The sequence below is a fragment of the Pseudopipra pipra genome, chromosome W (assembly GCF_036250125.1).
Source record: "Pseudopipra pipra isolate bDixPip1 chromosome W, bDixPip1.hap1, whole genome shotgun sequence".
NCBI lineage: Eukaryota > Metazoa > Chordata > Aves > Passeriformes > Pipridae > Pseudopipra > Pseudopipra pipra.
In genome coordinates this window covers 28,606,191-28,621,122 of record NC_087580.1, presented here as the reverse complement: position 1 = coordinate 28,621,122, position 14,932 = coordinate 28,606,191, and the positions used below count along the sequence as shown (strand labels likewise).

Below are 14,932 nucleotides of genomic sequence, written 5' to 3'. Positions count from 1 at the left end.
TCCGGAATTTCCAGTTTAACTCTCCCTTTTTCAAATATAATTTTAGCTTGCAAGGCTGAAAGCAAATCTCTTCCTAGTAAACATTCAGGACTGTTAGGCATATACAAAAACTGATGGTCGAGTTCTTTTCCTCTAAATTTGATATCTAAGGGTCGCAGAAACGCCTTTTCCTCTACCTGTCCGGAAACTCCTACCACCCGTACAGTTGCATCACTTAGTGGCCCCATCAATTTATTCATTGCCGAAAAACTAGCTCCAGTATCTATCCTAAATTCTGTCGGCTCCCCCTCTACTTCCAAAACAACCTTTAAGTCTGAATCTAGCCGACTTTGTGTCCCACAATTCCCCAACATAAATGCTTGGGCGACACCTTGTGGCGTGCCCATACCAGCAGGGTTTTGTGGATTTGCAAAACCCTGAGGATTCCACGGATTCATTCCATTTCCAGCATTCAAAGGGCATTCATTTTTCCAATGTCCTTGTCCTTTACAAAGAGCACACTGATTTGGTCCTATTCTACCACGTCCTCCCCCATATTGATTTCCAAATCCCGACTGATTGTTAAATCCTCTACCCATTCCTCCCCTACCCCTATTACCACGACCTCTTCCTCTATGGTTACTGGCCCCATTGCTCTCTCTCTGAGCTTGCAGGAGTGCTAACAAGCTTGCCTGCTGCTTCTTAGTAGTGTCCCTTTCTCTATTATTATACACCTTCCATGCCACTTCTAATAATTTTTCCAAATCCCTCGTCTCCGCACCCTCCAACTTCTGAAATTTCTTTCTAATGTCTTCTTGTGCTTGTCCCATAAAAATCAATGCCAATTGCAATTTCCCTGATTCAGCTTCAACATCCAAATCTGTATATTTCCGTGCTGTCTCTTTTAACCTCTCCAGAAAGGCTGAAGGGGATTCCCCCTTATCTTGCTTTACTGAGTATAATTTTGACCAGTTCAGCGTTTTTGGTATCCCCTTTTGTATTCCCTCTACCAGCAATTCTTGATAAATTCTTAACCTTTTATAATCTTTGTCTACCTCCGGATCCCACTCGGGATCCTCCCGCGGCACAAAATCATTCACGTTTCCCCGCACCCCCTTGGGCAAAGTTTTTATTCTTTCTTTCGCTTTTTCCACCATCACCTTTAATACCATTTCCTTTTCTGTTGAATCCAGAATTGTATCTAACAACACTTGTAAATCATTCCAGTCTGGATTTTGAGTTTTTATAACCATTTTTATAATACGAGCCACCCGCTCCGGGTTTTCTCTATATGTTCCAGCAGACTGTTTCCAAATTAATAAATCACTAGGTGAAAAAGGAACTTTTACCATGACTTTCTTTCCGTCCGCTCCAATTGCCTCTCGCAAAGGGGCCATCATTCTAGGGGGTGAGAGCGACCCATCTGCCTCCCTTCCCCCTCCCCGTCTCCTTTCTCTAGTCCTTCCCCTTTCTTTTCGCCCCTTCCGAGTCCGTTCTGCTAGCGGAGTTCTATCAAAATAACATCCTCGTCCTCTCATTTCTTCCTCATCCGAGGACGATTCTAACGGGGGCATGGAGGGTGACCGTGCCCTCTCACGTGAAGGGAGACTACCTCTCGGGGGCACTAACAAAGACACATCCTCCTCTGGTTCTGAAAACCGTATTTTCCGCTCATGTTTATCATCCAATCCCTTCAATATCATTATACTCCGCTCTTGACATTTTTTACATTTATCATCCTCCAGTTCCAGTTCTTTCAACACTAAGATACCACATTCCTTTTGCCACTCAGTGTTATGTTCTAAATAATAAAACAAATCCAGATACGGTATTTCATCCCACTTCTCATTCTCTCGTAAAAATCGCATCAAAGGGGTTATAATTTCCAAAGTCAATGAACCATTTCTAGGCCACTGCATTCCTTCTGTCTCATATTGAGGCCATACATTATTACAATAATCAATCAATTGTTTCCTGCTTAACTCTTGTCCAAAATTTCCTTCCTTCCAATGTTTTAACAAGCAACCAAGCGGAGAATCGCTAGGGATATCTTTTTCTGTACAAGACAGTGCTCTAAAAGTTTTAAACGGCATCATACTGACTCACACACAACACAATCTGAATTGAACATCAAATTCACAATAACACAATGATACAAAACAATACTTTTAACGAGCAACACGATAACACAACAATAAAAACAATAAAAAAGACCAATAACATATTCCAAAACCAAAACTAGAACCAAAACCAAAACCAACTCGCCAATTCTCCCTCTGAGTGGCGAGTGCTGGTACAGCGCGGCTTTCGCTACGTCTTACGACCAGCGCCTAGGCTTCCCAACCGAGGTACCTTTAGCCCAACCCAGCGGGACACTCACTATCCCGTCTTATAGGCAGGCTCCCAACCAACAAACCTAAAAGAATAAAGCACCTCTGGGCTTACCTAGAGGGTCGTCCGGCGGGCGCGGGTCGGGCACGGGTCGATGTCTCCCCAGAAATCACCTGGTTGCCGGCATGGAGTAGATCAGCTCGTGAGCCGCCCAGCTACCCCCGGAGTCCCACCTGGGTCGCCAGAAAACTGTTGCCCGTAATCCGTAATCCAAAAGAAACACAAACCAACAGAGTGCCGGTTTATGCGGTGCTTTATTCGGGGCCCCGGGAACCTGCGGGCTAACGCCCCAAGTCAGGATTCCGAAGACCCTCCTTCTTCATTCAGCTTTTATACTCAAACAAGTTTACATGCAGTTTCCACGGCAAAACGGTTACAGTTTCCACAGCAAACCAGGTGCAGGTACAAACAATCACAGCAAACCAGGTGCAGTTACAAACAAGCTCATACTTCATACTGATAACAATTAATACTCATCTACTCTAATCATAAATCTGCTTAAGTTGTCTTATCCCTAGAAACTGTTTAACAGACCTTTACCACATCCTTGGTAACAAATCGTTATATACATGCTTGACTAGATCCTTTGATTATGGTTTCCACTCACACAAACAAGGTTGCTACTTTAAAGTATTGCTTTCTAGGCCTACTCTTCTACTAAGCCTTAGCCATTCTACTACTAATTTAAATTGCTTTGCAACACTGGGACCCACTGCCAGAGCACTGAGGCCTCCAACAACACAGGGCTCTGCAGGACAGTGTGGAAGGGAAGGGAGAGGAGGCCACGCAGGAGAAGGGCTGCTGCTCCCTGGCAGTGCTGCTCTGCTGGGACTCTTTTCTGGCCCAGCTCTGCACAGAGGCCCCGACCCTGCAGCTGCAGAGAAGTCAGAGAGGAAAGATGTCAGGCAAACAAGTCAATGCAGAGTTCTTTATTTGGTTTAAGCACACAGTCAGTACAATTCCCAATTTGTACAGCCTGTGGGCTAGGCTAGAAAGGCAAACACAGAATTGAAAATGGTATTTATATATATATACTTTTTTATATATATCTTTATGCATATAAAGATTTTTTGGTGTGAACAAATTCTCACAAAAATAACAACCCTACCAGGAGTAAAAGAGAAGATATGGTGGGCCTTTAATGAAGTACATAAAAGGATTGGCCTTTAATGAGGTACATAACATGCAGAAGAAGGAGAGTTTGTTGCTTCTGAAAAGCACCCAGTTATGAGTTTCCTCATGGCATCCTTGAGCTCCTGGTTCCTCAGGCTGTAGATGAGGGGGTTCAGTGTTGGAGACACCACTGAGTACATGAGTGACACAATAAGATCCAGGGATGGGGAGGAGATGGAGGGGGGCTTTAGGTAGGAAAAGAATAACGTGCTGAGGAACAGGAAGACCACGGCCAGGTGAGGGAGGCACGTGGAAAAGGCTTTGTGCCGTCCCTGCTGAGAGGGGATCCTCAGCACAGCCCTGAAGATCTGCACATAGGAGAAAACAATGAAAATGAAACACCCAATCATTAAACAGGCACCAAACACAATAAACCCAAGTTCCCTGAGGTAGCCTGAGTGTGAGCAGGAGAGCTTGAGGATGTGTGGGATTTCACAGAAGAACTGGTCCAGGGCATTGCCCTGGCACAGGGGCAGGGAAAACGTACTGGGTGTGTGCAGCAGAGCAATGAGAAACCCAGCAGTCCAGGCAGCTGCTGCCATGTGGGCACAAGCTCTGCTGCCCAGGAGGGTCCCGTAGTGCAGGGGTTTGCAGATGGCAACGTAGCGGTCGTAGCACATGATGGTGAGGAGGGAAAACTCTGCTCTAAGAAAGATTATGTAGACAAAAACCTGTGCAGCACATCCTGTGTAGGTGATGGTTCTGGTGTTCCAGAGGAAATTGTGCATGGCTTTGGGGACAGTGGTGCAGATGCAGCCCAGGTCTGTGAGGGAGAGGTTGAGCAGGAAGAAGTACCTGGGGGTGTGCAGGTGGTGGTCACAGGCTACGGCGCTGAGGATGAGGCCGTTGGCCAGGAGGGCAGCCAGGGAGATGGCCAGGAAGAGCCAGAAGTGCAGGAGCTGCAGCTCCCGCCTGTCTGCCAGTGCCAGGAGGAGGAACTGGGGTATGGAGCTGCTGTTGGACATTTGCTGCCTCTGGTTATTGTTTTCTGTTGAGGAGAATAAAGACAGAACTGAATTAGGCCAGACTCAATCAGCAAAACATCTTGCATGTCTCAAAGCAATTCAACATTCAGGGCCTCTTTTCAGGAAGATCTCTCTGCATCCCTCTCCCTGAGCTCTGGGTTTTGCTGGCTGAAGGGGGCACTGAGAGCAGGGACCCTGGAATGGGCTCCTGGAGAATCCTTCTTGCTGTGCAGTGAGAGGCAACTTGGAGCACAGGGTGACCTCCAATTAAATGCACTTGTGATGCATCAAAGTGGTTCCAGAACTGCTGGTCACAGTTTGCCCAAGGGCAGAACACAGAGAGAGGATTTGGGGGACTTGATTTTGTTTGAATTCCTCCTGCCAGGAGGAGTTTGGATGGTTGAAATCTCTGACATTTCTGATGTGCTCCAAGGGAAATCTTGTGAGTCCTGAGAGGCAAAGGGGTGGTCTCTTGGTGCAGAGACAAGAGCTGGCCTTCTTTCCTGTTCACAGCTGCCCCTGGCTGGCAGCTTAGAGCTAAAGGGGGATCACCCTTAGGAATTCCCTTAAAAAAAGTAACAAGGCACTTCTAGGAGCAGAGGAATCCTGTTTCAAAGAGCACATTGACAGAATCCTTGCCTTTCCTCAGGATGCCTGATTAGGATCTCATCTTTCTCCTCCCAGACTGCCACACAGAGGGATCATTGCAGCTCCCAAGTACAGCTGCCCAGAGCATTTCCATGGATTTAGCATGAGGAGTTTTCTCCGTGGGGATCCTGTGCAGCACAGACATACTATGGCAGAGCTGTGCCCTTCTGGAGGGCACCTGCAGCCCTGCAGGACACCCAGGCAAACAGCTGAATAACCTGAAGGTGCCTGGAGGGGTCCCACAGACACATCCCCACAGCAGCACCCAAAGGGTTTGTGTCTGGACAGGAATCTGCCCCCCCCAAACCCCACACTGGCTCAGAAAACTCACTGGTGAGAGCAAGGAGAGCCCAGGCAGCAGGGGATGGCAGTGAAATGCCACAATGCTGCTGCCAAGGGAGGAGGGACACAGAGAGACAGCTGGAAATCAGGGCCTTGTCCCTGCCTGGGCTCTGGCTGCTGCAGGGCAATGCACAGCCCAGCCCCCGTGGGCCTGAGGGCACAGGCTCTGCTTAGGTTGGGAAAGGAGCCCAGGCAGGAGCTGCTCAGGGAAGGGGTCTGTGCCACAGGGACAGCAGGGAGGGGCCCCCATCCCCCTGCCCAGCCCTTGTGGCAGCAGCTGCCTCTCCCTGCCTGCCTGTCTCTGGGTGAGGAGCTGTTCCTGCCAGCAGCCCCTCCCTGTGCCCAACTCAGCTCCCTGCCAGTGCTGCCAGAGCCATCCCCAGCCCAGTGCCCAGGGGCAGCTCTGCCTGGGCAGGGGCTGCAGAGCAGATCCCAGACAGCCTGTGGTGGCTGGGAAGGGGGAGGTGTTCTGGGGGGATGTGCTTCCTGAGAAGGTCCTCTGAAATGGCAGGAGATGGAGCTGAAGCTGTGAGGAGCCCTGAGCCTGCAGCTGAAGGGCCCTGCCCAGCCCTGCTATGAGGGGTCACTCCTTCCACCCACCCCGTCTCCCTGTAGGGTTGTGGCAGCTCCTTGGCCGGGCTGAGAGCTGACCCTGGCAGGCAGCAGAGTCCCTGCCCCAGCACACAGAGCCCTGGGGGCAGGACCCTGCTCTGCACCACAGCCCTGGGCACCCCTGGCTGCACCCCCACCTTCCCACCCCACAGCCAGCCCTGCCACAGGGAACCTTCTTGCCCTGGGCCTCTGATGGGGCAGCAGCAAGTCCTGCTCTGCAGCAGCTTCTCCTGCTGCACCCCAGCAAATCCAGCAGAGCCATCCTGACAGCTCCTGCCACTGCTGCCATTTGGCAGCTGGGAGAGGCACTTGCAGGAACTCACCTGCACTGCTCTGCAGCCACAGCCTGACCGAGGCAAAGGGCTGGCAAGGTTCCTGCCCTGAGCAGCTCTGCCCTGTCCTCCCACCCCAGGATCCCTTGAACCTCCTGCTCCCTTCTCCTGTCTGCCCTTGCTGCCTGCAGCTCCTGCCCTGCTCTGCCATATGGCCACTTCCCCTGCACTGCAGCAACTGGGAGAGTCCTGCTGAAAAATCCTAGAAGCTGTGGGATGTGGCAGCTTTAGGAGATGCCTCCAGGAAGACAAGTTGAACTTTCCTACAGCCAGAGAATTCTTCATTCAAATCCTGGGAAGGTTTCTCGTGAAGTGAGAGCTCAGTCACCTCCCAGCCCAGGCTGTCTCTCATCTCTCTGCCTTCTCTCCTGTGCCCTGGGTGCTGCAGGCAGTGCCCTCAGCCCTGCTGTGGTGTGCAGAGGAGCTGCTCACCAGCAGAGCTGTCTCTTTGAAGCTCTTCTTGCTTGCCAGGAGCTCCCTGTGTGCCAGGAGCCTGGCCCAGCTCAGCAGCACAGCAACAGCCCCAGGCATTTCATGACCCTCAGGGCGTTTGTCATTGTTTACATGAGACTCAGTCCCTGAGAGTAAATTCAAACAACTTCTCAAGAAGTCAAAATGAGATTGAAACACTGAAGTTTCTTGTAGTGCTAATGAGTCTCACTGAGGAACACAACTGAGAACATGTCCCCAGGTGCCAGTTAGAGCAGAAATCTGCAGACAGTGATGACAAGGATGGACAAGCAAGGGAAAGGTGGCTCTGATGCTGAATAAACCTTGATTTGTTTTTTTAATCCAAAGGACCAAGCCCTGACCTGCAGCTCCTGGGAAGGCAGATCCTGTCCCTGCCTCATTCCTCAGGGCTCTTCCTGGGGCACTGGGATGTGGGATGTGCAATGCCAAGGGCAGGACCATGGGGTGGCACCTGCCAGGCTGCTGAGCAGGGACAAGGAGGCCATGAGGCCCCAGGGCTGCAAGGGCCACTCCCCTCCTCCTGGCATCAGGGGCACAGACAGCAGCCCTGGCCAAAGGCCTGCAGAAGGTGGCTCTGTCAGGGCCTTTCAGCTTCTCCCCACCCCTGTCTCCTCTCCAGCCCAGGCTGTCCTACGGTGTCCATGCCCTGCCCCTTTCCCTGCAGGCTGTCGTCATCCCCCCGGCTGCCCCACCTGGCTGGCACCTTCCTGCACTGACATCTCTGCGTCCTCCCTGGCTCTTCCTGCACACACAAAGCCTTGGGCTCACCCAGACTCATTTCTGACATATTGCACCACAACACTGACCTCATAGGGAAAGCTCTTGCTTTATGTCACCAGTCTAGGCCACCCCAGCTGCCCTTGGTGGCACTAGTTCTTTCTTAGGCTGTTTTCTGACAGAAAGAAAAGCTCCACCAGCTCTCACACCCCCTTCCAGACCTCTCAGGCTGCTCCTCTACTGTCCTCAATCTTTGCACCACTGACCCCTGAGTCCTCAGCCTCTATATATGGGTCATGTGCTTGAGGCCCCAAATTCCTTCCTGGGAGATCTCTGGGGCCTCTCCAAGGTTTTGGAAGATGACAATAGAGTGCTCTTATCCCAGGAAACACAGAGGGACACTTTTTTCCAAGGGTTGTCTTGGCACAATGAGGCACAATCTCTTTAAACTTTCTGGCACAAGGGAGCTCTGAGCTCTGGGTACGGAGGGAGGTCCAAGTGCCAACCACTGGAGTGGGAGCTACAAATCATCAGGTCTTGTGTTCTTTGGAGGGCCAGACACTGGTGAGAGTGGTGTGTGTGTGTGCACATGGAAGGACTTGAAGGGCACAATGAACTGTCTCAAAACATTGTCAAAGAAGGAAAATCCCATAAGGCACCACAACACATAAGCACTGGTGGCAAACAGGAAGGCCTTTAATTCCAAGGCCTAAAGGGAGGTGAAGCTTTGGAAGTAGTCCACAGGACAGAATTCACTGTGCAGACTGGGGGAAAGAGCAGACAGCCCCAACAGGAAGTCAGGGCTGGTAAGGCAGGTCTGGGGAACCCATCCAGACAAAGATTCCCACCTGCAGACTGGAAGCAAAATGGGAAAAACTCCCACCATGGCAAGCTGTGGGAAAGGAAGCAAGTCCTTGTAGATGTGCCAGCCCAAGCTGTGGGAACAGCATCTACCCCCCTGAATACCCGGGGCTTGGGCTGTATAAAAGTGATAGCCCAGAAGCACAACTTGGGGACCCTCCACCGAGCAGAGCAGGGTGAAGAAGGACCGGCAGGAGCCTCAGGGATCTCCATGGTGTGATACATTTACTTCATCTCTGTCTCTCTCTCTCTGTCTTCCCACCACCCCTTTCTTCTCTTTTTTTTCTATTTCTTCCTCTCTCTCTCCCTCCTCGTTACTGTTAAATCAAACCCGGACTGCTGACTTTGGCACATGGTCTCCTTTGCAGCTGAATGTGGGCAAAGGCATCTTTTAATAATGGGAATCTGAGAGTATCCATGAGGTTTTACAGGGTGGGAATGACCAACTGATTCCATGAGGTTCCACAGAGTCGCAGGGTCCATTTGGCTTCGTAAGGCTCTGTGGTGTGATAATGGACCCTTGATTCCATGAGTTTGCAAAATGTCTCAGGACTCCTTGGTTCTAGGAGGCCCCACATATGACAGTGGCCCCTTGGTTCCATGAGATTCCACAGTGTCCCAGGAATCCTTTGGTTCCATGAGCCCTGCAGTGTCACAGTGGCTGGTTGGTTCCATGAGGTTCCACAATGTCACAGGGATTCCTTTGGTTCCATGGGAACCTGCAGTGTGACAATGGCCCCTTGATTCTAAGAGTTTCCACAGTCTCCCAGGGTTACTTTGGTTCCATGAGGCATTGCAGTATCACAATGGTCTCTTAATTCCATGAGTTTTCACATTGTCACAATGCTCCCTTGATTCCAAGAGATTCCACAGTGTCCCAGGGTTCCTTTGGCTCCAGAAGGTCCTACAGTGTCACAATGGCCCCTTTACTCCAGGAGGTTCCACAGTGTCCTTGCTGGAACACACAGGGCTGTAATGTTGTCAGCCCTGCAGAGCTGCCTCCAGCTCTGGGCTCCAGCACAGGAAGGACATGGACCTGTTGGAGCGAGTGCAGAGGGGACCAGCAAGAGGATCAGATGGATGGAGCAGCTCTGCTGTGAGGAAAGGCTGAGAGAATCGAGATTGTTCAGGCTGGAGAAGAGAAGGGTTTGGGGTGATCTAATTGTGGCCTTCCAGTGCCTGAAGGGAGCCAACAAGAAAGATGGAGAGAGACTTTGGACAAGGGCCTGGAGTGACAGGACAAGGAAAATGGCTTCACACTGAGAAAGGGAAGGGTTAGATGGGATATTAGGAAGAATTTGTGGACTGTGATGGTAGTGAGATCCTGGCACAGGTTGCTCAGAGAAGTTCTGGCTGCCCCATCCCTGGAAGTGTTCAAGGCCAGGCTGGATGGGGCTCTGAGCTCTGAGTCTAGTGGAAGGTGTCCCTGCCCATGGCAGGGGGTTGGACTGAGATGCTCTTTAAGGTCCTTTCCAACCCATGATTCTGTGACTGGTGGGGGATGTGGTGGTCAGAGCCGATGGGTACAGAGACCCCAAAATGATGGAGTTTTCCATTCTGGGTGGAGGAAGGAGGGGGCAGCAGAACTGACACCCTGGACTGCTGGTGGTCAGACTTTGTCCTGTTTGGGAGACTGACTGATCTGGGTGTGAGTGCGGATGTGCTGGAGGGCAGGAAGGCTCTGCAGAGGGCTCTGGACAGGCTGGATCAAGAAGGCCAAGTGTCAGGGACTGCCCTTGGGTCCCAACAACCCCCTGGAACGCTCCAGGCTGGGGGCAGAGGGGCTGGAGAACTGCTCAGCAGGAAGGGACTTGGGGGTGCTGCTTGACAGGGACTGGATATGAGGCAGAGTGTGCCCAGGGGGGCAAGAAGGCCAAGGGCATCGTGGCCTTTGTGGAGAAGAGTGTGGCCAGCAGGAGCAGAGAACTGATTGCCCCTCTGTGCTGGGCACTGGGGAGGCCCTACCTGGAGTGCTGTGTCCAGTTCTGGGCCCTTGTGCTGGTTTAAGAGTTAACCAGCAGGAGAAATGAACTCAACTCAAAGGAGAGATTATAAGTCAGAATAACAATTTATTAAAAGAATACAGTAAGTACAATTATACAAACAAACAATTGTTTTTAACCTACAAAACCCAAATGTATAACCCAGCACCCTGGGGCATGAACAAAGTGGTGTTCCTTGGGCCCCCCCTTGAGTCCAAAGTAAAGGGAGAGGGGAAAAACCTGCTGGTGGGAGAGCTGTTGCAGTCTGGTCAAAAGTGGTGATTGCAGTCCAGTTGAGGGTGATGGTCTCAGGTTGGTTGAGAGCGGTGAACTGCAGTCCTCCTCTGGATCCCACGAGTGGTGGTTAGGTTCTGAAACTCCAGGTTTATATATTCTCCAGTTCAGGCAGGAATCCAGTGATGAATCGGTCCCAGCTGTCCTAACAAGGACACATGGCAACCATCATACCTCCCACTGCTACGGACATTTACCATGGCAAACCTCATACATTGTATTACTATGGTCAGTTACCATAGCAACCATCATACATTCTCGTTGCTACGGTCAGTAACCATGGCAAACATCATACACCCCACTGCTACGGTCAGTTACCATGGCAAGCATCATACTTCCACTGGCACAGTCGGTTACCATGGCAACCATCATACATTTCCATTGGTACAGTCAGTTACCATGGCAAGCATCATACATTCACGTTGCTATGGTCAGTTACCATGGCAACCACATACATTCTCATTGCCACTGTCAATTACCATGGCAACCATCACACATTTCTATTGCTATGGTCGGTTTTCATGGCAACCCTCATACATTCCCATTGCTAAGTTCGGTTACCATGGCAACCATCACACATTCTCATTGCTACAGTTAGTTACCATGGCAACCATCATACATTTCCATTGCTACACTCACTTACCATGCCAACCACCATACATTCCCGTCGCTACGGTCAGTTTCTCTGGGAACCCCTTGGTTCCTCTTGGAGAGAAGCAGATGCAGATGAGCCTCCCTGTTGTCCACCAACCTGGCAGCTGTGCTCTAAAGGCCTGTGTGACAAGGGGTGTCTTCACCAAGACCCTGCACAAACCTCTGGGACTCTGCATCCTGTTGTGGTGCCTTTCCAGTGAATTCCAGGGTCATCAAAGCCAACTTGAATGGGCTCTTTGTCTCACTCCACAAGGTCATCCAAACCACTCTCTCCTCTGAACCTCACCCACAAAAGTTCACCAAAGTTGTTCATCCCCTAGAGCAGCTCCACAGGTCCCAGAAGCTCCTTCCCACTGAGGACACCTCTCTCCTGCTCTTTCTCTCCTGTGTCTCCTTGGCCTTCTCTCCCAACCCATCACAGCCCTGCAACCTGGGAACTGTCTCAGCAGGCCTGGGCTGTTATTGCCTGCAAGTGGAATGAAGACAGACTTGGGGCTGCAGCTCCTCCTGCCTGTGCCCCACACGCAGGGCATTGGGGCCTGTCTGGCTGCAGCCCCTCAGTGGGGGCACCGGGGTAAGAACAGACTTGCAGTGGGGAAAGCTGCTCTGAAAGCCCCGAGAGCTGGGGTGTGCAGAGGCTTTGCTGACAATGGCCTTGGGGGTGGATGTGCTGGGACTCAGGTCCAGGAGGAAAATCACAGACCTGACCCCTGAGGAGATCAGCACATGCTGCTGAAATGCTGGGGGAGAGAAGAGCCAGCAAAGGGAGGAAACAAGTGTGGACAGCCTGGGCTGATGTGCTCTGGACTCGTGCCTGGCCCGGCCTTGGCTGGGCAGAGAAGGGACAGCCTTTGTGTCCCTGCAGGGCTGGGATTCACTCACTGCCCCAAAGGCCCCCAATGTGTCTGAGAAGCCCTGGGTGGTGCCTCTCACAGAACTGACTCCATTTGGTCACCTGAGCACCTCTAGGGGCTGCCCTGGACAGAAGGAACAGTGACAGGTTCCCCTGTCCTACATGTGGGCCCCTTCTGCCACTGAAGTTGGCCAAAGCAATGTCCCAGCAGCCTCCAGGAAGATCCCACAGCTGCTGCCCTGGCTCTAGGAACTGCTCCATTGGAGCCTGCAGTTCCCAGCAGGAATCTCGGTCACCTCTGGCCCCTCAGAAGGAACCAGGGCTTTGTGTCCCAGCAGGTCACTCCTGGCTTTGGTCTTCCTTCATTGCCATGGGAACTGGGACAAGGAGTCACCTGCAGGGGTCTGTTTTGGGCCCACTGAAGTGGGGTAGGAGGAATCCCAGCCCATGGGGGTTGTGGAGGGAGCTGTGTTCTTCTGGTCCCAGGTCTGCAGAGCCACAAGGAGACACCTCTGTTGACTCAGCTGAGTCCCTTCCCTCAGTGCAGGTGAAGGAGATCCCTCCTGGGCACTGTCTGGGTTTCCTGTCTAATGATGGGACATGAAAAGGGGACTCTTGGACTTAACTCTGTGTGTGTTTGGAGAAATGACAGTGCTGAAAGAAGTGTCTGTGCCCAGCTGAGAGAAGGCACATCATTATTTCCTTCAGTTATGTGCCAGCAGGATCCCCTGGAGCCCGAGGGACAGCTGGAGGGAGCCCAGAGGGGCAGAGGAGGGGCTGCCTGAGGCTGTTGCTGTGCTGCTGAGCTGGGCCGGGCTCCTGGCACACAGGGAACTCCTGGCAAGCAAGAAGAGCTTCAAAGAGACAGCTCTGCTGGTGAGCAGCTCCTCTGCACAGCCCAACAGGGCTGAGGGCACTGCCTGCAGCACCCAGGGCACAGGAGAGAAGGCAGAGAGATGAGAAGCAGCCTGGGCTGGGAGGTGACTGAGTTCTCACTATGGGAGAAACCTTCTCAGGATTTGAAGGAAGAATTCTCTGGCTGTAGGAAAGTGCAACTTGCCTTCTTGGAATAATCTCCTAAAGCTGGCACATCCCATAGCTTCTAGGATCTTTCAGCAGGACTCTCCCAGTTGCTGCAGTGCTGAGGAAGTGGCCATATGGCAGAGCAGGGCAGGAGCTGCAGGCAGCAAGGGCAGAGAGGAGAAGGGAGCAGGAGGTTCAAGGGATCCTGGGGTGGGAGGACAGGGCAGAGCTGCTCAGGGCAGGAACCTTGCCAGCCCTTTGCCAGGGTCAGGCTGTGGCTGCAGAGCAGTGCAGGTGAGTTCCTGCAAGTGCCTCTGCCAGCTGCCAAATGGCAGCAGTGGCAGGAGCTGTCAGGATGGCTCTGCTGGATTTGCTGGGGTGCAGCAGGAGAAGCTGCTGCAGAGCAGGACTTGCTGCTGCCCCATCAGATTCCCAGGGCCAGAAGGTTCCCTGTGGCTGGCTGTGGGGTGGGAAGGTGGGGGTGCAGCCAGGGGTGCCCAGGGCTGTGGTGCAGAGCAGGGTCCTGCCCCCAGGGCTCTGTGTGCTGGGGCAGGGACTCTGCTGCCTGCCAGGGTCAGCTCTCAGCCCGACCAAGGAGCTCCCACGGCCCTGCAGGGAGAAGGTGTGGGTGGAAGGAGTGACCCCTCAGGGCAGGGCAGGGCTGGGCAGGGCCCTTCAGCTGCAGGGTCAGGGCTCCTCACAGCTTCAGCTCCACCTCCTGCCATTTCCAGGGGCCCTTCTCAGGAAGCACATCCCCCCAGAACACCTCCCCCTTCCCAGCCACCACAGGCTGTCTGGGATCTGCTCTGCAGCCCTTGCCCAGGCAGAGCTGCCCCTGGGCACTGGGCTGGGGATGGCTCTGGCAGCACTGGCAGGGAGCTGAGCTGGGCACAGGCAGGGGCTGCTGGCAGGAACAGCTCCTCACCCAGAGACAGGCAGGCAGGGAGAGGCAGCTGCTGCCACAAGGGCTGGGCAGGGAGATGTGGGCCCCTCCCTGCTGTCCCTGTGGCACAGACCCCTTCCCTGAGCAGCTCCTGCCTGGGCTCCTTTCCCAGCCTAAGCAGAGCCTGTGCCCTCAGGCCCACGGGGGCTGGGCTGTGCATTGCCCTGCAGCAGCCAGAGCCCGGGCAAGGACAGGGCCCTGATTTCCAGCTGTCTTTCTGTGTCCCTCCTCCCTTGGCAGCAGCACTGTGGCACTTCCCTGCCATCCCCTGCTGCCTGGGCTCTCCTTGTTCTCACCAGTGGGTTTTCTGAGCCACTGTGGGGTTTGGGGGGGGCAGATTCCTGTCCAGACACAAACCCTTTGGGTGCTGCTGTGGGGATGTGTCTGTGGGAGCCAAGTGCCCAAGTGCCCTCCAGGCACCTTCAGGGTCTTCAGCTGTTTGCCTGGGTGTCCTGCAGGGCTGCAGGTGCCCTCCAGAAGGGCACAGCTCTGCCATAGGATCTCTGTGCTGCACAAGATCCCCATGGAGAAAACTCCTCAGTGCTAAATCCATGGAAATGCTCTGGGCAGCTGCAATGAGCATTTTGTGTCTCACTCTGGGAGGGGAGAGATGAAATGGTGAGGAGTGTGTCAATCTGTTCTTTTGACATGGATTTCTTGGATATCTGTGCAGTTTTTTATTAGGGGAACAG

The 14,932-nt window shown here is 52.9% G+C and overlaps 2 protein-coding genes across 2 annotated transcripts in view; both read right to left on the bottom strand.

Annotated features, from left to right (window-relative positions):
- LOC135405270 (zinc finger protein 501-like) overlaps positions 1–14,932 on the bottom strand; it is a 229,944-nt gene that overhangs the window by 180,087 nt on the left and 34,925 nt on the right. The gene's annotated exons all lie outside the window — the stretch shown is intronic.
- Positions 3,537–4,712, bottom strand: LOC135404527 (olfactory receptor 14A16-like). The gene has a single exon (XM_064639267.1). The coding sequence runs from the start codon at positions 4,506–4,508 to the stop codon at positions 3,537–3,539; it is 972 nt and encodes a 323-aa protein (XP_064495337.1). The 5' UTR covers positions 4,509–4,712.